At 37.1% G+C, this 25,614-nt stretch overlaps 1 protein-coding gene across 7 annotated transcripts in view; it reads right to left on the bottom strand.

The window, feature by feature from the left end:
* Positions 1 to 4,596: 4,596 nt before the first annotated feature.
* Positions 4,597 to 25,614, bottom strand: part of MELK (maternal embryonic leucine zipper kinase) — a 90,744-nt gene continuing 69,726 nt past the window's right edge. For 6 of the 7 annotated variants that reach the window (XM_036855650.1, XM_036855656.1, XM_036855654.1 and 3 more), the window contains 5 exons: positions 14,905 to 15,136; positions 13,796 to 13,892; positions 12,340 to 12,508; positions 7,394 to 7,497; positions 4,597 to 5,167 (listed from right to left, as the gene is read on the bottom strand). In XM_036855650.1, the coding sequence (XP_036711545.1) occupies positions 4,990 to 5,167; positions 7,394 to 7,497; positions 12,340 to 12,508; positions 13,796 to 13,892; positions 14,905 to 15,136 (780 nt within the window). In that variant the 3' untranslated portion in view covers positions 4,597 to 4,989. The remainder of the gene's footprint in view (positions 5,168 to 7,393; positions 7,498 to 12,339; positions 12,509 to 13,795; positions 13,893 to 14,904; positions 15,137 to 25,614) is intronic. The other variant, XM_036855651.1, reaches the window with a different exon arrangement.

The raw sequence follows: 25,614 nt of genomic DNA, 5'->3' as shown, positions 1-25,614 counted from the left end.
AGGTAGGGGGTCCAACTTCATTTTTACATGTGGATATCCAGTTACCTGAGCACCATTTGTTGAAAATGCTGTTCTTCCCCCATCAAATTGTCCTGGCTTTTTTGTCAAAAATCAGTTGACCATTGTGATAGGCAGAAGAATGTCCCCTGACCAAAGACATTGCAACCTAATTCCTGGGATATATGAAAATGAGATATTAAAAGGAGAATTAAGCTTGCAGACAAAATTAAAGTTGGCAAAATCTGGCCTTATAATAGGAAAACAATCCTGCATTATCTGGGTGGGCCCAATGTGATCATCTTTGTTTGAAGATGGAGGATGAGGACCATGAGCTGAGAAATGCAGGCAGCCTCTAGAAATCGGAAAAGGAAAGGGAGTGGATCCTACTCTGCAAGAAAGGCTTTTAAATATAAAATTCTGTAGGCCTGTATTACATAATAATCATAATCATAAAAATAAGCTTTTAAAATGCATGAAATCACTGTGGAATCCAGAAGCTGTAAGTCTTTCAATTCTTATTCCCTTAGTAGACTGTATTCTCCTTACTCAGAGGAAGACACTTTGAACTTGCTACTTTTACTAAAAAGAATCACATAACACACTCAACTGTAGTAAATTACACTGTAATAAAGTCTGAATTAGTGAAGTTTTCCTATGTCTTAACCAGTTTGTGTAAGATTGCTGCTATAAAAAAGCAATCTAATAAGTATCATATATAATCATGTTTTCCTATATGGTACAATTTCAGGAGAGAGGTATTACCTCTATTTCTAGTATAGGAAAGAACATGGACTTTGGAGCCTGTCATTCCTGGTTCAAATCCAATGCACTTAAAAGTTTTACAACCTGGAGAGAGTTACTTCGTCTTTCTGAGCCTCAGCATTCTCCCCTGTAAAAAGGATACCACCTCCCTTGCAGAGTTAGTGTAAAGATAAATGAGTTAATGTGTATAATATATGTTATGATGATTTGAAAACATAGATCTAAATCAGGGGTCAGCAAACTTCTTCTTTCAATACTTTATGATAGTAAGTACTTTCTGTTTTGCCGGTCATACATTGTCAAAACTACTCAACCCTGCCACTGAAGCACAAAAATAGACATTATGAGCTATTTTATATTGGCTGTGCTCCCATAAAACTTTACCAGAAAAGGCTGCAGGGTGGCCCACAAGCCATAGTTTGCTGACCCCTGATACAAATCATCCAGCACAGTATCTGGCACACAGTGGGCACTCAATACCTGACAGCTACTATGATCATTGCTTTATTTCTCCCTATCACAGCTAACAAACACTATCTTTTATTGCTCCTGTGATTCATTCACCATTCTATCATTCCCAACTTCAAAAATATTCAAAACTACCTACAATGCTGCTGCAAAAGCTTCTGCGGTCACTCTACTCCCATCATCCAAACAACTGATCGTCTTCTATGATGTTACTGGACCTCAGATGCTAAAGCAGACAGGAGCTTCAGGACTATTGGTTCAGCTCAGTACTTAAATCCCTTCTATGACCTATCCCAAATGGTTGTCCAACATGTCTGAACACCTCCAATGACAGGGAAACCACTCTATGTCTAAGTGTCCTTTCTCTTGTCATGTAGCTTGAAGTTTTTCTGAAAGCTCTTTATTGTGAGCTTAAGTTCAATATGGTTCAAGGACTTCCCTGGTGGTGCAGTGGTTAAGACTCCACACTTCCACTGCAGGGGGCATGGGTTCAATCCTTGGTCAGGGAACTAAGATCCCGCATGTCACACGGTGTGGTCAAAAAATTAAAAAAAAAAAAAAGTCCAATATGGTTCGACTCGATAAGTATATACTGAGTCCCTACTATGTTCCAGACACTACTACATGCTGGAGACACAAAGATGAATAAGATATGACCTCTATCTCCAACTCTTCACTGGACTTTCTCTGCCTGCTATTCTCACCAAAACAAGACCCATACTCTCCCCTTGGGAGTCCTCCAGGTTCCAAACTCCCAATTCCTTCAACAATTCTTTACAATTTCCCTCATCATTCTTTCAGACTGCCTTCCTCTGGACATAAGATTCACATATGCCCTATAAAGAAGCCCAGGTGTGGCTGGACAATGGAGAATGGAGCCGACTTACAACTATGCAGATTTAGTTTAGTGTCAACAATCTAAACCATATTTGCCTCTTAGGAACTAACCCAGCCTCATTTAATTAACTCACATCCCTTTAATTTTCCAAATGGTTCTATAGAATTAGAGCTAAGTGATAGATTTTTAGATGATATGGCAACCATTAACATTTTCCTTAAAGAAAAGCAAGATTTATCCTAAATAGCAGTAAGGGAACCTATTTTTACTTGATCCAGTCTATGGGTGGCAGAATTAATAACAGCATTTCTAGACTGAATTGATCCCCAAAAAAGATCTTTAATTAAAAAAAAAATTTTAATATACTAAAAACTCCAATTCAAGGATTGCAATTGTCAGACTACATGTTTAAAAGAGAAAATAGAATAGAAAATAGTATCTCTTATATTAAGGTAAAGCAGTATTTTATAAATATGTTTATGTGATGGATCCCAAAGTAAAATGTGCTTCTTCCTATGGTTCATGGTCAAAAGTTTTTAAGAGTCACTGTTCCAGACCATGCCATCTGCTGAAGGAATAGAAGAGTGATCTTCTCTTATATCTTATAAAAACAGATAAACTGGACTTTAGAAAATTTTAAACTTTTGTTCTTCAAGAGACACCATCAATAAAGCAAAAAGACAACATACACAATCAGAAAAAAAATTACAAATAATGTATTTGATAAGGGATCTATATCTACAACCATAGAATTCTTACAACTCAACAATAAAAAGACAACCCAATTAAAAATGGGCAAAGGCTCAAAATAGATATTTCTCCAAAAAAGATGTACAAATGACCAACAGGCACACAAAAAGATGTTCAACATCATTACTCATTAGGGAAAAGCAAATCAAAACCACAATGAGATACCACTTCATACCACTTCACAGGACTAAAATAAAAAAGACAGACAATAACAAAGGTTAGAGAGAATGTGGAAAAATTAGAACCCTCATACATTGCTGGTGGGATCATAAAATGGTAAGCAGTCTGTCAGTTTCTCAAAATGTTAGATGACTCAGAAATTCCACTCCTAGGTATACACACTAGAGAACTGAACACCTACGTCCACACAAAAATTTGTACACAAATATCCATAGCAACATTATTCATAATAGCCAAGAAGTAGAAACAACCCAAATATCCATAAACTGATAAATGGATAAATACAATGTGATATATCCATACAATGGAATATCATTCAGCAGTAAAACAGAATGAAGTACTAAAATATGCTACATGATCAATCTTGAAAATATTATGCTAAGCTGAAAGAAGCCAGACCCAAAAGGCCAAATATTATATGATTCCATTTATATGAAATGTCCAGAGCAGTCAATCCATAAAGGCAGAAAGTAGATTAGTGGTTGCTAGGGGCTGGTGTTGGGGGAGGAATTGGGAGTGACCACTGATGGGTATAGGGTTTCTCTTTCAGGTGGTGAAAATGTTCTAAAATTAGATTGTGGTGATGCTTGCACAAATGTGAATATACTAAAAACCACTGAATTGTACACTTTAAAGGGGTAATTTTATAGTATGTGAATTATATTTCAGTAAAGCTGTTATAAAAAAAATTAAACCCCTTGACAGTTCTCCTTTACCCAAACAGTTTAGTGGAGCCTTCAAGTTCCTTCAAGTTTTGCATCACTTACTTCCAGCTAAATTTTCAACTCTTATCTCCTGCTATTTTCCCCTGCACCACCTTCTGCCTCCACCCTGAACACACAAAGCCATTTTATAATTCCATGCCTTTGCACATACCGTTCGTGCTGCCAAGAATGTCACACTCTGTCTTCTCTTTCTATTGAACTCTTACATATCCTTCAAGACCAAATACTGTTTCCTTCAAGAAATCATCCCTTACTCCTCCAGACAAAGCTGATCATGCCCTCTCTGCTATAAATACTGGTTGATGTATCTGCCTTGCGAATAGACTCTGAACTCCTTGAGTTTACTAGACAGTATCATCTTCAGCCCTAGAACCTAACGCTTGTAAAAACTTAGTAAACGTTTACTGAATAAATGAATGACAAAACATTCCCTCACTACTGACTAGAAACAGTGCTATTTTTTCTCCAACTAGTTTAATTTGTAAAATCCATACAAATGTAACTTGAGCACCGGCCTTTAGAGACCAATAAAGTGAAATAAAAATACAAATTTGAGGCCAACGCTGAGTCTTAATGGAAAATTACTATAAAGTAACATTTCATGGGGGTTCATAGTCCAGATAGTTATCACTGTTGACCGAACATACATACTGAAGTCAATACTCTTTTATTCAACATATTAAATGTGTTGTTTAACTCTGGTAACCACAGCTGTGACTTAGTTAACGATCTCAATAAATCCTACTTAAATCAGAGACAGGAAAAAATTATGCAAATGAATTCTTATCTGTTTTTCTACCCAAGGCATATTTGATAACAGATAAAACATACTCCAAATAGTCTCTACTTAATAGTCAAGAAGCCATTTGAGGTTTTATTTGGATCAAAATCAAATACAAAGAAGAGGAGAAGCCTGCTATATTCACAAACGGTTTTATTTCAGAAAGAAATTACACATTAAAAGGAGACACAGTTAAGAGCTTACATTCATGTATGGAAGTGAATCTAAGAAAGTCAACAGTTATTAATATACAAAGCACATGATTAAAAAAGACAGTAAGAGATAATGACAGAGGGGCTTGCCTTAGATTCATCCACGAAATAATATCTTTTGTTTAAAAACAAAAAGATATTGGTCTTTAAGATAGCTCTTTAGAAACGAGTTCGCAGTTCCAGAGGACTTTAAAAATCAAACCCATCACACCAGGTTCCATGTAGGCTGTATCACACCCATACTCATCAGGCAGGATGGAAACCATTCATCAATTAAACCTTGCAGCTAGAAAGGATGTCTTCCACTAATCTCTTGTAAACCCAGGCATCACCCTTAAGCCGCTGCCTCCTGATACCCACCACGTCGGGTTTCTGAAGCTGGCACACTTCTAGCTCAAACTGCATTGTCACTTTGCCAAAATCTGACTGTGTTTGACACTTCAGTGTATAGCTGTGAAAAACGAGATAAGAAGCCAGTTAGCAGGAGAACCATGAATATTCTGTATAATACAATAGATTTCTATAAGCCTCTAAGGAGGCCAGTGGGGAAAATGAACCATTATTTCGTATTAAGCAATATAGTCCTGCTTACAGTTTCCAGATGACCTAGATATGCTTTAGTGATGGAGTATGACTGGTGTTTTCCCAAAAGCTAACCAGGATCTCAAAAAAGAATACAGATGAAAAGGTTTTACCAGAATTCTCCCTTGCTCCAAAGAAAAGCCCTTTTTTCATAGCTATACATGCCATTCATGCTCAAGAAATCTTCCGGCATCCTTTATGCAAGTCTTTCAATGGTGCAATCTGTGAACATTAGGCCATTTCCACAATGTTCACAACAAAGGAAAGCAGAGGGAAGATTAAGAATATTTTATTTTGTGCACTTCATCAGAAACGTCTGTCTTTCATATAAATAAAGCTGAAGCCAGCAACCTGTTGGTAGGACACATGTTTCTGAGGTTTTTCTAATAGTAATAAGAGGTTATGATCATTACAACACTTTAGGGCAGATTTATAAAAGAAAGTCCAATGAGACAGTACATTCCCATGGTTGAAACATATGGCATATATAATTAGAACTGCCACATTAACTACTCTGATAATGGAAAGGCCCTGTCTATATGAAGCCTTCCACACATCTTAAGAAATAGGTATGGTTCCTGCAAAGCTGCATAAATTGAATTCATGTAAATCAACTTTTAATTTGTTTACATTATATTTTAGTTTTATTTAATTGTCTTACTGATCTTCAATATATAAATACAAACAATAAACAACAGGATCAATTCTAAATTTCGGTTCCCTAAATATTTAGGGGCACACGATTAGGCACTGTTCCACGTAAATGGGGAGAAATTACTTATATCTGTCACGTATTACAAGGTGTATTAAAATATCATTCTTTTTCTTACTAACTTAGTTATGTCCTCTGGGGCTTGATCTACTAAAAATAAGCAGTTGCTATCAGAAATGCCGTTAAGGTAAACCCTGTAGTTAAGGTTCCTGATGGGAAGATGAAGCATAGAGCAATTTAGTCATATCAAAGATAAAAAGTGATTTTTCCTCATTGGAAAAAGATAGTAATGGAATATAACCGAGATTAGTGACACCACACCACTGAAAAATTTAGCTTTTGTTATTCTGCTTTGTCGCAAAGAAGGTAAAAACAGAGAAGGTAAAAAGAAAAAAGAAGGATAAAGGCAGATCTTCGGGTGGATCAGGAAGTTCGAGGAACAGATTACTGGTGAATAGCCAGTTACCGATCTGATAGATCATACGCTGAAGGAAAAATAATCGAAAGCTTTCTAACACAGATTTGGTGAGAGGTTCTAACGCTGTGGATAAACCCCAAGCATGAAGAACAGGTCAGAGTTAGATGTGATATAATGATACCTAAAGAAGAAAGCCAGGGTTCGCATAAGAGCGCTTGCCAACATTTAGAGATAATGAAAAGTAAAATTACTTTTGCAAAAGATTGTTTCTTAAAATCTTACTCTATACTGACTGTTCCAATTAAATGTTTTTGTTAATCTATCAGTGGCTCTTCTTGTTAGTGCTTTAATAATGAAATTTTAAAGAGACATAACTAAGTGGAAATGTTTAGAAATATGAACATCTTAAGCAACCAGAAGAGTTCTGGCTGTCCAGACCATGAGATCGTGACCAAGGAGGCTCTGAATGGCAGTTCACTCAACAGTGGGAAACAGCTAAGGTGAAATAATTTTCTAAAGTACTGAAAACCAGTTCTGTCATAGAACGTCATAAAGAGAAGGAGTCTATATATATCCTTGATTTGTTTGAGGTGTCTCATAAATTTAGATTAAAACTTATAAATATTATTGTAAAGCAGAACATCAAAGAAAAATAGAAGATGCAAAAGAAACTGGAAGAAGTTCAGATTTTCCTATTTTGAAAAGTCTAACTTTGAAAGTGGTGACAATATGGGCACTTAAAAAACTTCTATAGCTCATATAAAACAAAAGAGAATAAATTATGAACACAGACACTACCATAAAAGCTTTTTGGAAAAATGAGGCGAGAGAAATATATTTTTTAATTATGTTAAACAATTTATAATTTTTTAATTATATTAAAAACATAGGTTGAGAGGGGAATCAACCTATGTTTTCTCAAAGTTCAAAAGACATCAAGTAACAGATTCAAGCGTGCTTCTTACCCCTTTTGTACAAAGTCAACGTGCTTCTTTGGAAGAATAGACATTATTTCATTCAAGAGTTGATCTGGATTCACTAATCTGGTTGTAGTCACGTTATAGTGAGGCTTAGAAAAGAAAAAGAAGGGGTTAAGAAGTAAATCTTTACATCAACACAAAGACCATCCTACCTCATTTAGAGATCCCAAACTCCTCAACATAGTACCGTTTCAAGTGGAAATATTTCAAGAAAAACACTGAAAGAATTTACAACCAACTCTTGGTAAGTTGGATTGAGATGGCACTGGGAAAGCTTGGAGAAATCACGTTTATTAGTAACTGCATCCATATCACCCTTTTTATATTTGCATCTTCCTCTCCTACCAATTTTTTAATAAGTAAATAAATATTAAATAATGTCTATATCTTTGAGCTCTACCTATCTCCCCCTTCCTACTCGGTGATAAAGATTCCTGAAATGTAAACTGTGAGAAAACAAATGGCCTAGAAAATTTCACTTGTATATAGTTGCATGTGTTTCCTTAATTCTTTCTTGATCATTTAAGGAATTTTACAGAATCCCAGGAGGTGATTCTATGACAATTCTATGAAGGAATGAATATAACAAGTATCCTTTAAAAAAGTAATGTCAAGTTATTTTCTTCTCATTCACTAACAGCATAATTCTCAGAAATAATTTCTTTTTTTAATTAATAAATAAATGAATTAATTAATTTTTGGCTGAGTTGGGTCTTCGTTGCTGCGCACGGGCTTTCTCTAGTTGAGGCGAGTGGGGGCTACTCTTTGTTGCGGTGTGCAGACTTCTCATTGCGGTGGCTTCTCTTTGTTGCAGAGCACGGACCCCAGGCGTGTGGGCTTCAGTAGTTGTGGCACGAGGGCTCATTAGTTGTGGCTCACAGGCTCTAGAGCGCAGGCTCAGTAGCTGTGGTGCACGGGCTTAGCTGCTCCACAGCATGTGGGATCTTCCCGGACCAGGGCTTGAACCCGTGTCCCCTGCATTGGCAGGCAGATTCTTAACCATTGCACCACCAGGGAAGTCCAGAAATAACTTCATTCTTAATTAGTATCTATCCATCCATTCATTCAACAACTATTTATTGATGGCTTACTAGGTGCCAGGCACTGTTTTATTTTTTAATTTTAATTTTTAAAATTATTATTATTATTATTATTTGGCCACACAATGCGGCTTACGGGGGATCTCAGTTCCCCCACCAGGGACTGAATCTGGGCCACAGCAGTGAAAGCCCGGAATCCTAACCACTAGACCACCAGGGAACTTCCCCAGGCACTGTTTTAATAGGTTTTGGAGACAGAAAAAAATCTCTACCTTTCTAGCAGTACCTTCACTGTCAAACAAAATTATACTTTCTATGTCTTTCAGATTTCAGTTCTTTTTATAAATAACAAAATGCTGAGGTTAGAAAAGACCCAACTACCTTACTTTTCACATTAAGAACCTATGACCCAAAGAAGAGCTATAAGTTTCTTAAGATGGGGTTTCCCAAAATGTGATAAAAATAATAACTGGAGTTATACAATATAACTCTAAGTGGTACATGGATAAATACTTTTATTTTAATATTTATATATTTGTTCCAATCAGATTTAGCAAAATATGATTAGAAAAACTAATGACATATGGTTTCCTTTTAAATAAATACAAGTTTTTAAAAAGTTAGCCATCTTGGGGCTTCCCTGGTGGGACAGTGGTTAAGAATCCGCCTGCCAATGCAGAGGACACGGGTTCGAGCCCTGGTCCGGGAAGATCCCACATGCCACGGAGCAACTAAACTCGTGCGCCACAACTACTGAGCCTGCGCTCTAGAGCCCGGGAGCCACAACTACTGAGCCCACGTGCCACAACTACTGAAGCCCATGCACCTAGAGCCTGTGCTCCGCAACTAGAGAAGCCACCGCAATGAGAAGCCCGCGCACCGCAACAAAGAGTAGCCCCCACTCGCCTCAACTAGAGAAAGCCGGCGCACAGCAACAAAGACCCAACACAACCAAAAATAAATAAATAGATAGATAGATAGATAGATAAATAAAGTTAGTCATCTTGATTGTGGTGGTGGTTTCACAGGTACATATATAATGCCAAAGTATATTAATTGTACATTTTTAATATATGCAGATTATTGCATGTCAATTATACCTCTATAAATCTGCTTTTTAAATGCATCACATAAAGAAAGTACCAGATAAATAACAGTGCAGATGATATGCTGATATGCCGACATGAAGGTGACTGTCAAATGACTAGAGTTCAGGAACCTCAGCTTCAAGTTATAAAACGAACAAGTGGCACAGCTATGACAGGCCCCTCTGTCTCTTGGCTTCCAATCCAGGACTTTTTCACCAAATTAGATTGGCTTTTTCAAGATAATAACAAACTGAACACTTTCAAATCACAATTCAAGTGATTCCTTTGTAAAATAAAGAAATAATCCTATTTTATCTATTTAAATTTCAGATTTTTATAGATTGCTTCCTAAAAGAGGGCTAAACTACATATGATTCTCTATCTTAAAAAATTAAGGTGTTCTTTGTACCATCTTTTTTTCTTTTTGGCCGCACCATGTAGCATGCGAGATTTTAGCTCCCCAACCAGGGATCAAACCCGTGCTCCCTGCAGTGGAAGCGCGGAGTCTTAACCACTGAACAGACAAGGAAGTCCCTTTGTACCATCCTTTTAACTTTTCTGTAAGTTTATAATTTTTTAATTTAAGAACTAGGTGTGGACTTCTCTGGTGGCTCAGTGGTTAAGAATCCACCTGCCAATGCAGGGGACACAGGTTCGAGCCCTGGTCCGGGAAGATACCACATGCTGCAGAGCAACTAAGCCCGTGCGCCAAAACTACTGAGCCTACGCTCTAGAGCCCGCGAGCCACAACTACTGAGCCCGCGTGCTGCAACTACTGAAGCCCACGCGCCTAGAGCCTGTGCTCCGCAATAAAGAGAAGCCACCTCAATGAGAAGCCCACGCACCACAACGAAGAGTAGCCCCCGCTCCCCGCAACTGGAGAAAAAGCCCGCACGCAGCAACAAAGACCCAATGCAGCCAAAAATAAAGAAAGAAAGAAAAGAAAAGAAAAGAACTAGGTGGAAAATGAGGATAATCTCCTAAAGTAAGTCCTTCAGTTCTGAAAAACTTAAAACATTAGAAAGGGTTAAAGATCCAAAGTTAGATAAAGCTTCAGATCTTAGGGGTGTGCTAATTACAACTGTGGTTCTGCTACATTGGGGTTAAAATGCTCAACAATGACAATAATAATGATACTTGACACTGGAACACCTTATATTTAGAAAGCATTTCATATGCAATATAGCATCTCATACAGACAGTCTCATTTATATATCCCAGCTCTGTGAAGCTGCCAGGATAGACATTATCTCCAGTTTTTACAAATAAAAAAATTGAGATAGTCAGAGATAAAATGACTTATCCAAGCTACACTGTATGAAGCTGAGGCTGCAACCCAGGCTTCTCATTCCCAATCTTGTGATTTTTCTCCTACATCCTGGAAGTACTGGGAAATATCTAGAAAGCCAATTAATATCACAGCAGTTCCTACTGAAAAAATGCATTCAAGTTCCAAATAATTTACATTGGTGAACATTTTTAGAATATCATCTATTAGTATCTGATAACCACTGAGCTTTTCAATAATGTATATAATTGGACAAGTTTCCTTAATTTTCTTTATTTAATATTTTCAGAGAAATGACAGCATGATTTTCATAATCCCAACATCAGGGTTTGAAATACCTCACAACTGTCTCCAACTAGAGAATTCTTAGAATAAAAAGATAAAATATGCCTAATAAACAGCCATATGCAACATAAAACTCCAGTGCATTATGTAAGTTCAACAAGGCAACAAATACTAATGGAGAAGTCCTATCTTCTCTCACTTTAAGACAGGACATAAATGTGATCTCAGAACATTCTCCCCTGAAGCACCCTTCCACCCAGCAGCTCAGCATTTTTCTTCCCCCAAACCTGCCCAGATTTGCTCAAAATGAGACTCTCAGTGCAAAATCTAAACACAGACCCAGTCCCCACATCATGGGGAACACCACCATCTGCTCTTCCCTCCTCTGGGCCCCACACCTCTTGGAACATGTTTTTATTACAGCAATAAGCCCTGTGGATCAGAGTAACATCCCTGCCTGTTTTCACTGCCACTCTATGAGTTCCTCAAAGACATGAGCTGTGTCTTATTCTTCCCTTCACCTCTTACTTCCCCCAAACAAAAATGTCATTCATTAGATATTTGAATGAATGCTCAGAGAGAATCCAAGAGAGTAAGAAGTACCTTATATCTACTAATCACTTCTTTTTCTTTTCCTATCCCCACCAAATATACTGTCCACACCACTGACACATTAAACATGCTCTAAAAACATAATAAGTCTGTCAAGTAAGGTCCAAACGTCTTAGCCAGCCTATTTTCCTGACCTGTTGCTATTTTCCTCACACACACCACACTCAAGGTTCAAATTAACTTCCCATGCATTCAGATATTTCGTGAGGGCCTACAAAGGTACCCATGTGTCAGGGACTCTCCTATGTACCAGAGATAGGACAACTGACCTCAAGCCCCCATCCTGAAGGCAGTTCCTTATATATGCCCCATGCTTCCCCACCTCCTCTTTTGCCTCTGTGATTAATCCCCCTATGTGAACTTTAATATTTGAATTTTAGTTATTTGTTCTTCCAAAGGAGCAACTGTATCTAATTTACCTCTGCATTCTCAAAGCCCACTGCATAGTAACATGTATATTTTAGGTGCTCAAAAAATATGTATTAGCTAAATGGATGAATAAATAAATAAAAAATACTAATCAATTCATTCATTCAGTACTTCCCTTTAAAAAAAAAAAAGTAGTCCAGTTAGCAGTCAGCTTCTAAAATCCATATTAAAGAATTCCAGTCCACTTACCTTTAGTCTTCTTGGCCCATCTTTGGCCGAGCCCTTCCTTTTGCTCCTGGTAAGCACAGTGATAACCTTATCCAACCCCTTCTCAAGGCTCCCAAACACTCTGGTTCCTTTTCTTTTTGGAGTATTCTCTACATGTACTTGGTTAAGGTTGAGTTCCACTGAACGACACCTTAAAAAAAAAACCAATGAACCCACGAGTAAGAGTTGGACTTCCTGCCTGTTGGGTCCCTCACAGAGGTGCATTTGTCCTGGCTGTTAGGTGCATCTCATTCAGGTATGCCTGGGCCAAGCCATCTTAGTCTTCCTCAGGGAGCACGAGAGCCATCTCCCACTGAAATGTAGCTATCACCTTTCCCCCAAGTCAACTGCCAAAACTATTTTTCCCCTACCTTTTTTTTAGTGTCAAATATATAGAAAAGTTGAACAAAAAGTATAATAACCATCCACATATCCTTCTAGAGTCAACAATTGTTAATATTTTGCCACATTTGCTTTCTCTACATATATATAATAAGTACATTAAAAATATGTACATCAAAGTAATCCATCTGAAGATATTACAACCCTTGGGACTTCCCTGGTGATCCAGTGGGCAAGACTACGTGCTCCCAATGCAGGGGGCCTCGGTTCAATCCTTGGTCGGGGAACTAGATCCCACATGCATGCGGCAACTAAGAGTTCGCCTGCTGCAACTAAGAGTCTGCATGCCACAGCTAAGAGTCCATACACCGCAACTAAGAGTCCGCATGCCGCAACCTAAAGATCCCACACACCGCAACTAAAGATCCTGCGTGCCGCAATGAAGATCCCGCGTGCTGCAACTAAGACCTGGCACAGAATGAATGAATGAATGAATATTAAAAAAAAAAAAATTACAACCCTTTACTCTGAAACACTTCAGCATACATCGCCAGTGAATAAGGACATCTTCCTACATAACCACAATATCATTATGATATCAAGAAAATTAATAATAATGCCATAGCATCTAATATCTAGTTCACATTCTAATTCTCCCAATTATCCTCAAAATGGAGCCTGCTCAAAAAAATAGCTATAAAAGATAATGAAAGGTCACCTATGCTGCAGACCTGTTTGTACAAGAGGAATGGGCTTTATCTGAAGCACCCTTTAGGATCTTTGCTATTTGAGTGACTGCTGTTTGTTAGTGGATGTCTATACTCCACTGGCAGAAGTGTAGGGAAAGATGGGCCTCAGCACAGGAACTGTATTTTAAGTTAAGGTGCCAGTCATACTGCTGATGAGTCTCACAATTCCACCCTGAGAAAGGCAGTGCCAACAGCCTCAGTAATGGCCACAGACCACGTTCATACAGACATTCCTACAGTCCCTGACAGAATCTACATGATGGTTTACCTTAACTGGGTTTATCATATATGAAAAAAGGAAATCTGGTTACATATACTAAACCAGCTATACAAAACTGAACACTTACCGCCTCTCAGGGCTAATGACACCTGTTATTAACTTCTCTGTTCCTGCTGAATTTACCGGCATTTTAACTGGGGTCTCTTTCAGGCACTGGTTTCTAGCTATTAGAAAAACAACAAACACAAACCATATGTAGCTGACATGCTATAGTTTCAAATTTTCCATCAATAATGCATATATCACCTCATTCATTGGCTCAGAAATATTGTAATCACTTGCCCAGTGATGTTAAGGCTCTAATTCTTTAAAGAAATGTTTCCAGATGATTTATAATAAAAACAAAATCATTTTGCTTTACATGTGTGGCTCTTCTTTTTCTTCACTGTAAAACTGAGGCCGTGCTTATGATTTTATCATAAATATCATATGAAAAATCTAAATAGATCACATAAATAATATTTCATGATTACTGATTCTCCTTTCTATAAATAAAAGTCAATCTGTATTTATGCCTTTAATGAATATATTACTGAGAGGTGTTAATTCAATTCATAGCCCTTTCAACTCCCATCAGGCAAAGAGAATAGTCCCCTGTGAAAGCTGACAAAAGTTATTAAAGAGGTTGTAAGCTTTGGTTATTTTTATATTCCCTATTCCAAAATTTGGTGCTTTATTCTAGTATTTGTATCTCAGATAGTTTGTGACAAACCTGCATTAACAAATCTGGTTACTACTCATTAGTTAACTTTTTGTTCATGATCTAAAAGTATACCAATTAGAGATAATAATATTCACTTCATAATAAATATAAGATTCCAAGCTTTTAAAAACAGATCGGGGGTTTTGTTTTGTTTGACCATACAGCATTACTCTCTATGACCATACAGCATTACTCTCACTGGTTCCATAAGAACAAGAAAATAAAATTAATCAACAATATCTATGAAAACAGTTTTCATCTTTGTATACTGAGTATACAAAAAATTCGAAGGTGATTAATATGCTTTCATTTCAACTAATGCAAATAACATATGCTTAAAAAGCAGCCTGGCTTCTCCTAGCAATTCCTGAGAGCATTGCTAGCCATTTCTGACCTGCTATATGTTTATTTAGCATGATAAGAAGAAGGAATTTCAAGATGTTTTACCACTGCTTAATCTACACAGCAAATACCTTTTGAGGGTGTACTGCAATGATTTGGTGTAGTGAGTATTTCTCTTTTATGCTGGTTCTTATTAACTGGAGTCTTTGGCTCAGGAAATGAAAAGCACTCGTCATTCTTTACAGCAGACTTAGGAGTATATACATTCTCTTTGTTCTTTAATTTATTGGCAGATGCTGTGCATAATACTGGAGTTAATGATTTAGATTCCAGACCATTTGACTCTGTCCAATGCTTGGCAAACTGGAAAATAAAAGTTACTGGATAAAGCACACTGAAGAAGAAAAGTCAATTTCTTTACAACATGCCTTAATCATTTGCAAATTACCTTGCACCATTTTTATTAAAATGAAACACTATCAAAAGGATATTATGGGCAATACCAGGAAATTTGAAAATGTATATTCAGTTCTCTTTAGTACATGTAGATCACTTTAGGCTGTTCTATTGACAGGTAATTTTCAACATGTTTCGGGCCGTATTTAATCAAACATACCCAGATTCTAGGCAATTGAGGATGGGCACATATAAATCCCTAAGAATTGCTTCCCATACCTAGACTGCCAGTTTGTCTCTAATATGTAACAAGAAATAAAACTTTAGTCAATGACCGGCTCAGAAAAACCATGTTAAAATACTCTAACAGAAATGTTGGATAGAAAATATATTTTAATCCTTTTAAATTTATGGTCGAGCTTGCAAAAAAGATAGGAAAATCCTCAGAGGCCAAACTAAAAACAGGAGCAGGAATTCAGAGATGTAATCAAGGCTGAAACTGTCCGCTGCCCTAAGGGCATCTACCTACTCTCTAGTATAATCTACAGTAGGAGTAGATTAGACCCACGCATGGTGCTAAATTAGAGCCAAAGCTCCCATGTAAAGCCAGGAGGGGCTATAACTAAAATGAAACGGTGAATTAAATATAAACCTGCCCTGCAAAGGACTTGGCAAGAAAACGTGTCTGTCCTGGCCATGGCTCTGGAGGAGAAAAGAGAGTTTCCTTTAATAACTTTTAAGTAGCCACAGGACAGTCTTCACACAGGTTTGGAGCCCAAATTCATACTACCTGCATGATCTCCAGAAATTTCAAGCCTAGAATTTGATTTAAAGTAGTCCTAGTCCTAAACTGGTTGTGTTCCAGGAATGTGACGTGACAGAAGCAAACACAATTCCTAGCTGAAAGAAAAGCTTCAATCCAACACAACCCAAGACCTCGACCCTTAATCCAAGCTTCGAAGCATTCGCACAGAGTTCCAAGAAAAATGAGCCTATTAAAAAAAAAAAAAAAAAGCCAAAAGATACAAACACCATGAGCAAAAGTCAGCAGAAAAAAATTAACAAAAGGATCAGACCCATAAAGATGTCAGATATTGAAATTACCGAGTAGAGAATATAAATATGTTCATATGTTTAAAATAATAAAAGAAATTGAAAACATGAAAAGAGGAATATTAAAGCAGTTTTGAAAAAGAATAAAAATCTCTAGAAATAAAAAACATAATGATAAAAATGAAAAATTCAATAGACATGTCAAATAACAGATTAGATAGAAATGAAAAAAAGAACGTGAATGTGAAATAAATCTGAAATGATCTAGAATGAAGTCCAGAGAGAAAGATATGGGATATATGAAAGAGAGTTTAAAATAAATGGAAAATGAAATTTGATGGTCTAACATATGCCTATTCTAAGTTCCAGAGATAGATAATAAAGACGATGAAAAAGCAGCAATTATTCAAGGAATTTTCCAAAATTGATTAAAGATACAAATCCTCAAATACAGGAAACACAATGAATCATAAACAAGATAAATAAAAAGAAATCCATATCTGTATTTACTAGGCTGTACAACTCTAGAGGACACTACCCACAGAGACAGTAACCCTAACAATGAGACTGCAGAACACCAAAAACAAAGAGAAAACCCTAAAAAGAGCCAGGGAGAAGACTAACTAGAAAGGAACCTGACTGACAGAGATTTCTCAATGGTAACAACAGAAGCAAGAAGAGAGTGGAATAATATCTTCAAACTGCAGAGTGTAAAATAACTGATAAACTAGAAATCAATACACAAGGAAACTACATTCCAAAAATGAAAGTGAAATAAAGACAATTTTAGCCAATTTAGAAAGAGTGTTTGCCATCAACTGTGACTTCCACTAAAGGAATTTTTAAAGGATGTACTCCAGGAAGAAGAAAAATAATTTTAGAATGAAGGTTTGAGAGATAAGAAGGGTAAGTAAACAAAAGAAAATGTGAGTCAATCAAATAAATACTGATAGTATACATTCTAAAAATAATATGCAATTTATGAAGTTAAAAATGTATAGAGCTGAAAAAAATTGTACCACAGTTATGCAAGATGTAACTATTGGGGCTTCCCTGGTGGCTCAGTGGTTAAGAATCCGCCTGCCAATGCAGGGCACACGGGTTCGAGCCCTGGTCCAGGAAGATCCCACATGCTGCGGAGCAACTAAGCCCACGCACCACAATTACTGAGCCTGTGCTCTAGAACCCGCGAGCCACAACTACTGAGCCCACGTACCACAACTACTGAAGCCCACGCGCCTAGAGCCTGTGCTCTGCAACAAGAGAAGCCACCGTGATGAGAAGCCTGTGCACTGCAACAAAGAATAGCCCCCGCTCACCTCAATTAGAGAAAGCCCATGCACAGCAATGAAGACCCAACGCAGCCAAAAAATAAACAAATAAATAAAATACATTTTTCAAAAAAAAAAGATGTAACTAGTGGTGAAAAATGAGTGAAAGGTCCAAGAGACCTCCGTTTACTACTTTTGTAACTTTCTGTGAATACATAAAGATTTCAAAACGAAAAACTAAAAAAAATAGATAGCTAAAATACTGACATATCAACAGTATTTAGTAATCTAAGAGAGGGTGATCAGAGATTAGTGTTCTAAGGATTTCATATGTTTAGAAGAAAAGTAAAGATACAGATTAACTTTTTATTTGGTTAAGTTAAATAGCATGTTAAAAGATTAGAGTAAATATTAAAATAGAAACCAATGGAATGAAGGGAAAAATTGACATAAGAAACAAGAAATATAGGAAAAAAATATAGAAAAAGTGGGACAAATAGAAAGCACAAAATAAGACGGCAGATACACAATAAGAACATTAGTAACCAAAATAAATGTAAATTTGGTAAGCTCTCACTTGAAAGACAAAGATTTTCAGTTTGCATACCAAATCTAGCTATATGTTGTTTTTTAAGAGATATACCTAGGGGGAGTGGAGGAGGGATGGATTGGGAGTTTGGGATTAGCAGATGTAAACTATTATATATAGAATGGATAAACAACAAGGTCCTACTGTATAGCAAAGGGAACTATATTCAATATCCTGTGATAAACCATAATGGAAAAGAATCTGAAAAAGAATGTGTGTATGTATAACTGAATCACTTTGCTGTACAGCAGAAATTAACATAACATTGTAAATCAACTATACTTCAAAAAAGTCATTTAAAATCTTAAAAAAAAAAAAGAGATACCTAAAATATAAGGGCATGAAAGGTTGAAAATAAAAAGATAAAAAAATATAAACCAAGCAAATAACAACCAAAAAAATCAATATAGCTATCTTAATATCAGAGAAACAAATAGACTTCAAGGAGAAACACATAACTAGTAATAAAGAGGATCACTATAAATGATAAAAGGTTCAATTCACCAGAATAAAAATTCTAAACTTGTATGCTAATTATATAGCTTCGTACATACATATATGAAGCAAAAACAGAACTACAAGAAGAAAATGACAAACTACCATCCCATTAGAAGATTTTTAACATATCCCACCCTCAAGCAGATAAATTTATGGGTCAAGCAGACAAAATATTAGTATGACGTAGAAGATTTAACAACAGAATTTAATAAGATTGGTCTAATAGAAAAATAAAGGCAGAAAATAACAAAATGGAAACTAAAATATAATAGAATCAATAAGGCCAGAAGTTGGTTCTTTGAAAAGACTAATAAAATTGACAAAACTCTGGTAAGACTGATCCAAAAAATGAAAGAGTTGCAATAAACAAATACACTTCAGCAATGAAAAGGGGGACATAAACACAGATACTACAGATACTAGCAAGATCATAATATCCTCCTGTTGATTTTATGCCAAAACATTTTAAAACTTGTATGAAATGGACACTAGAAATACAAAATTTACCAAACTGACGAAAAGAAATTGAAATACTGTGTAGTCCTATAAATACAAAAGAAATTGAATCAGTAGTTGACTAGCTTCTCACAGAAACATTCCAGGCCCAGATAGTTACAGAATAAGTTCTATCATACATTCAAGGAAAATATAATTAATAGCTCTTAAAAACCATTCCAGAGAATAAAAAAGAAAGAATATGTCCCAAGTCATTTTCAAAGACTAGTTATAATCTTAATGTCAATCAGATACGATTAATATAAGATGGGATGGGCAATCTTAATGCCAATCAGATACGATTAATATAAGATGGGATGGGATGCAAGAAGAGGAGAAGAAAGCCTTTCACTCTTTATTCAGCAGTTCCATATTGTTTGAATTTTTTACAAGATGAATGTATCTATGTATTACTTATGTATCAATAATAATAAAATTAAAGTTTTCAAAAGAAAAAAAATCATATAAGAAAGAATAGGCCAATCTTATTTAAGAACATAGAAGCAAAAAACCTAAACAAAATGTTAGTAAACTAAACCCAGCAATGTATAAAAAAGATAGTAATACATCATGACAAACTGGGCTTATCTAAAGAATGCAAGATTGGTTTAACATCAAATCTATTAATATAACATATATTACATCAACAAATGGAGAGAGATTAACCAAGATGGCGGAGTAGAAGGACGTGCTCTCACTCCCTCTTGCGAGAGCACCAGAATCACCACTGGCTGCTGGACAATCATTGACAGGAAGACCCTGGACTTCACCAAGGAGGATACCCCGCGTCCAAGGACAGAGGAGAAACCACAGTGAGACGGTAGGAGGGGCGCAATCAGAGTAAAATCAAATCCCATAACTGCTGGGTGGGTGACTCACAGGCTGGCGAACACTTATACCACAGAATTCCACCCACTGGAGTGAAGGTTCTGAGCCCCACGTCAGGCTTCCCAACCTGGGGGTCCGGCAACGGGAGGAGGAATTCCTAGAGAATCAGACTTTGAAGCCTAGAGGGAATTGATTGCAGGACTTTGACAGGACTGGGGGAAACAGAGACCCCACTCTTGGAGGGCACACACAAAGTAATGTGTGCATCGGGACCCAGGGGAAGGAGCAGTGACCCTGGGGGAGACTGAACCGGACCTACCTGCTGGTGTTGGGGTGTCTCCTGCAGAGGCGAGTGGTGGCTCTGTTTCACCGTGGGGATAAGGACACTGGCAGCAGAGGCTCTGGGAAGTTCTCCTTGGCGTGAGCCCTCCCAGAGTCTGCCATTGACCCCACCAAAGAGCACCGGTAGGCTCCAGTGTTGGGTTGCCTCAGGCAAAACAACCAACAGGGAGGGAACCCAGCCCCACCCATCAACAGTCAAGTGGATTAAGGTTTTACTGAGCTCTGACCGCCACAGCAACAGGGAGGGAACCCAGCCCCACCCATCAACAGTCAAGTGGATTAAGGTTTTACTGAGCTCTGACCGCCACAGCAACAGTCAGCTCTACCCACCACCAGAGCCTCCCATCAAGCCTCTTAGATAGCCTCAACCACCAGAGGGCAGACAACAGAAGCAAGAAAAACTACGATCCTGCAGCCTGTGGACCAAAAACCACAGTTACAGAAAGATAGAGAAGATGAAAAGGCAGAGGGCTATGCACCAGATGAAGGAACAAGAAAAAACCCCAGAAAAACAACTAAATGAAGTGGAGATAGGCAACCTTCCAGAAAAAGAATTCAGAATAATGATAGTGAAGATGATCCAGGACCTCGGAATAAGAATGGAGGCAAAGATTGAGAAGATGCAAGAAATGATTAACAAAGACCTAGAAGAATTAAAGAACAAACAAACAGAGATCACCAATACAATAACTGAAATGAAAACTACACTAGAAGGAATCAATAGCAGAATAACTGAGGCAGAAGAACGGATAAGTGACCTGGAAGACAGAATGGTGGAATTCACTGCTGCGGAACAGACTAAAGAAAAAAGAATGAAAAGAAATGAAGACAGCCTAAGAGACCTCTGGGACAACATTAAACGCAACAACATTCGCATTATAGGGGTCCCAGAAGGAGAAGAGAGAGAGAAAGGACCAGAGAAAATATTTGAAGAGATTATAGTCGAAAACTTCCCTAACATGGGAAAGGAAATAGCCACCCAAGTCCAGGAAGCGCAGAGAGTCCCATACAGAATAAACCCAAGGAGAAACACGCCGAGACACATAGTAATCAAAGTGGCAAAAATTAAAGACAAAGAAAAATTATTGAAAGCAGCAAGGGAAAAACGACAAATAACATACAAAGGAACTCCCATAAGGTTAACAGCTGATTTCTCAGCAGAAACTCTGCAAGCCAGAAGGGAGTGGCATGATATACTTAAAGTGATGAAAGGGAAGAACCTACAACCAAGATTACTCTACCCGGCAAGGATCTCATTTAGATTTGATGGAGAAATCAAAAGCTTTGCAGACAAGCAAAAGCTAAGAGAATTCAGCACCACCAAACCAGCTCTACAACAAATGCTAAAGGAACTTCTCTAAGTGGGAAACACAAGAGAAGACAAGGACCTACAAAGACAAACCCAAAACAATTAAGAAAATGGTCATAGGAACATACATATCGATAATTACCTTAAACGTGAATGGATTAAATGCCCCAACCAAAAGACATAGACTGGCTGAATGGATACAAAAACAAGACCCATATATATGCTGTCTACAAGAGACCCACTTTAGACCTAGGGACACATACAGACTGAAAGTGAGGGGATGGAAAAAGATATTCCATGCAAATGGAAATCAAAAGAAAGCTGGAGTAGCTATACTCATATCAGATAAAATAGACTTTAAAATAAAGAATGTTACAAGAGACAAGGAAGGACACTACATAATGATCCAGGGATCAATCCAAGAAGAAGATATAACAATTATAAATATATATGCACCCAACATAGGAGCACCTCAATACATAAGGCAACTGCTAACAGCTCTAAAAGAGGAAATCGACAGTAACACAATAATAGTGGGGGACTTTAACACCTCACTTACACCAATGGACAGATCATCCAAAATGAAAATAAATAAGGAAACAGAAGCTTTAAATGACACAATAGACCAGATAGATTTAATTGATATATATAGGACATTCCATCCAAAAACAGCAGATTACACGTTCTTCTCAAGTGCGCACGGAACATTCTCCAGGATAGATCACATCTTGGGTCACAAATCAAGCCTCAGTAAATTTAAGAAAATTGAAATCATATCAAGCATCTTTTCTGACCACAACGCTATGAGATTAGAAATGAATTACAGGGAAAAAAAACGTAAAAAGGACAAACACATGGAGGCTAAACAATACGTTACTAAATAACCAAGAGATCACTGAAGAAATCAAAGAGGAAATCAAAAAATACCTAGAGACAAATGACAATGAAAACACGACGACCCAAAACCTATGGGATGCAGCAAAAGCGGTTCTAAGAGGGAAGTTTATAGCTATACAAGCCTACCTAAAGAAACAAGAAAAATCTCAAGTAAACAATCTAACCTTACACCTAAAGAAACTAGAGAAAGAAGAACAAACAAAACCCAAAGTTAGCAGAAGGAAAGAAATCATAAAGATCAGAGCAGAAATAAATGAAATAGAAACAAAGAAAACAATAGCAAAGATCAATAAAACTAAAAGTTGGTTCTTTGAGAAGATAAACAAAATTGATAAGCCATTAGCCAGACTCATCAAGAAAAAGAGGGAGAGGACTCAAATCAATAAAATCAGAAATGAAAAAGGAGAAGTTACAACAGACACCACAGAAATACAAAGCATCCTAAGAGACTACTACAAGCAACTTTATGCCAATAAAATGGACAACCTGGAAGAAATGGACAAATTCTTAGAAAGGTATAACCTTCCCAGACTGAATCAGGAAGAAACAGAAAATATGAACAGACCAATCACAAGTAATGAAATTGAAACTGTGATTAAAAATCTTCCAACAAACAAAAGTCCAGGACCAGATGGCTTCACAGGTGAATTCTATCAAACATTTAGAGAAGAGCTAACACCCATCCTTCTCAAACTCTTCCAAAAAATTGCAGAGGAAGGAACACTCCCAAACTCATTCTATGAGGCCACCATCACCCTGATACCAAAACCAGACAAAGACACTACAAAAAAAGAAAATTACAGACCAATATCACTGATGAATATAGATGCAAAAATCCTCAACAAAATACTAGCAAACAGAATCCAGCAACACATTAAAAGGATCATACACCACGATCAAGTGGGATTTATCCCAGGGATGCAAGGATTCTTCAATATACGCAAATCAATCAATGTGATACACCATATTAACAAATTGAAGAATAAAAACCATATGATCATCTCAATAGATGCAGAAAAAGCTTTTGACAAAATTCAACACCCATTTCTGATAAAAACTCTCCAGAAAGTGGGCATAGAGGGAACCTACCTCAACATAATAAAGGCCATATATGACAAACCCACAGCAAACATCATTCTCAATGGTGAAAAACTGAAAGTATTTCCTCTAAGATCAGGAACGAGACAAGGATGTCCACTCTCACCACTATTATTCAACATAGTTCTGGAAGTCCTAGCCACGGCAATCAGAGAAGAAAAAGAAATAAAAGGAATACAAATTGGAAAAGAAGAAGTAAAACTGTCACTGTTTGCGGATGACATGATACTATACATAGAGAATCCTAAAACTGCCACCAGAAAACTGCTAGAGCTGATTAATGAATATGGTAAAGTTGCAGGATACAAAATTAATGCACAGAAATCTCTTGCATTCCTATACACTAATGATGAAAAATCTGAAAGAGAAATTATGGAAACACTCCCATTTACCATTGCAACAAAAAGAATAAAATACCTAGGAATAAACCTACCTAGGGAGACGAAAGACCTGTATGCAGAAAACTATAAGACACTGATGAAAGAAATTAAAGATGATACCAACAGATGGAGAGATATACCATGTTCTTGGATTGGAAGAATCAACATTGTGAAAATGACTATACTACCCAAAGCAATCTACAGATTCAATGCAATCCCTATCAAATTACCAATGGCATTTTTTACGGAGCTAGAACAAATCATCTTAAAATTTGTATGGAGACACAAAAGACCCCGAATAGCCAAAGCAGTCTTGAGGGAAAAAAATGGAGCTGGAGGAATCAGACTCCCAGACTTCAGACTATACTACAAAGCTACAGTAATCAAGACAGTATGGTACTGGCACAAAAACAGAAACATAGATCAATGGAACAAGATAGAAAGCCCAGAGATTAACCCACGCACCTATGGTCAACTAATCTATGACAAAGGAGGCAAAGATATACAATGGAGAAAAGACAGTCTCTTCAATAAGTGGTGCTGGGAAAACTGGACAGCTACATGTAAAGAATGAAATTAGAATACTCCCTAACACCATACACAAAAATAAACTCAAAATGGATTAGAGACCTAAATATAAGACTGGACACTATAAAACTCTTAGAGGAAAACATAGGAAGAACACTCTTTGACATAAATCACAGCAAGATCTTCTTTGATCCACCTCCTAGAGTAATGGAAATAAAAACAAAAATAAACAAATGGGACCTAATGAAACTTCAAAGCTTTTGCACAGCAAAGGAAACCATAAACAAGACGAAAAGACAACCCTCAGAATGGGAGAAAATATTTGCAAATGAATCAACGGACAAAGGATTAATCTCCAAAATATATAAACAGCTCATTCAGCTCAATATCAAAGAAACAAACACCCCAATCCAAAAATGGGCAGAAGACCTAAATAGACATTTCTCCAAAGAAGACATACAGATGGCCACGAAGCACATGAAAAGATGCTCAACATCACTAATTATTAGAGAAATGCAAATCAAAACTACAATGAGGTATCACCTCACTCCTGTTAGAATGGGCATCATCAGAAAATCTACAAACAACACATGCTGGAGAGGGTGTGGAGAAAAGGGAACCCTCTTGCACTGTTGGTGGGAATGTAAATTGATACAGCCACTATGGAGAACAGTATGGAGGTTCCTTAAAAAACTAAAAATAGAATTACCATATGACCCAGCAATCCCACTACTGGGCATATACCCAGAGAAAACCGTAATTCAAAAAGACACATGCACCCGAATGTTCATTGCAGCACTATTTACAATAGCCAGGTCATGGAAGCAACCTAAATGCCCATCAACAGACGAATGGATAAAGAAGTTGTGGTACATATATACAATGGAATATTACTCAGCCATAAAAAGGAACGAAATTGAGTCATTTGTTGAGACATGGATGGATCTAGAGACTGTCATACAGAGTGAAGTAAGTCAGAAAGAGAAAAACAAATATCGTATATTAATGCATGTATGCGGAACCTAGAAAAATGGTACAGATGAGCCAGTTTGCAGGGCAGAAGTTGAGACACAAATGTAGAGAATGGTCATATGGACACCAAGGGGGGAAAACTGCGGTGAGGTGGGGATGGTGGTGTGCTGGATTGGGCAATTGGG

Source organism: Balaenoptera musculus, chromosome 6, assembly GCF_009873245.2.
Source record: "Balaenoptera musculus isolate JJ_BM4_2016_0621 chromosome 6, mBalMus1.pri.v3, whole genome shotgun sequence".
NCBI classification, from domain to species: domain Eukaryota; kingdom Metazoa; phylum Chordata; class Mammalia; order Artiodactyla; family Balaenopteridae; genus Balaenoptera; species Balaenoptera musculus.
The sequence above is the reverse complement of the archived record's forward strand: the minus strand, read 5'-3'. Positions and strand labels throughout refer to the sequence as shown.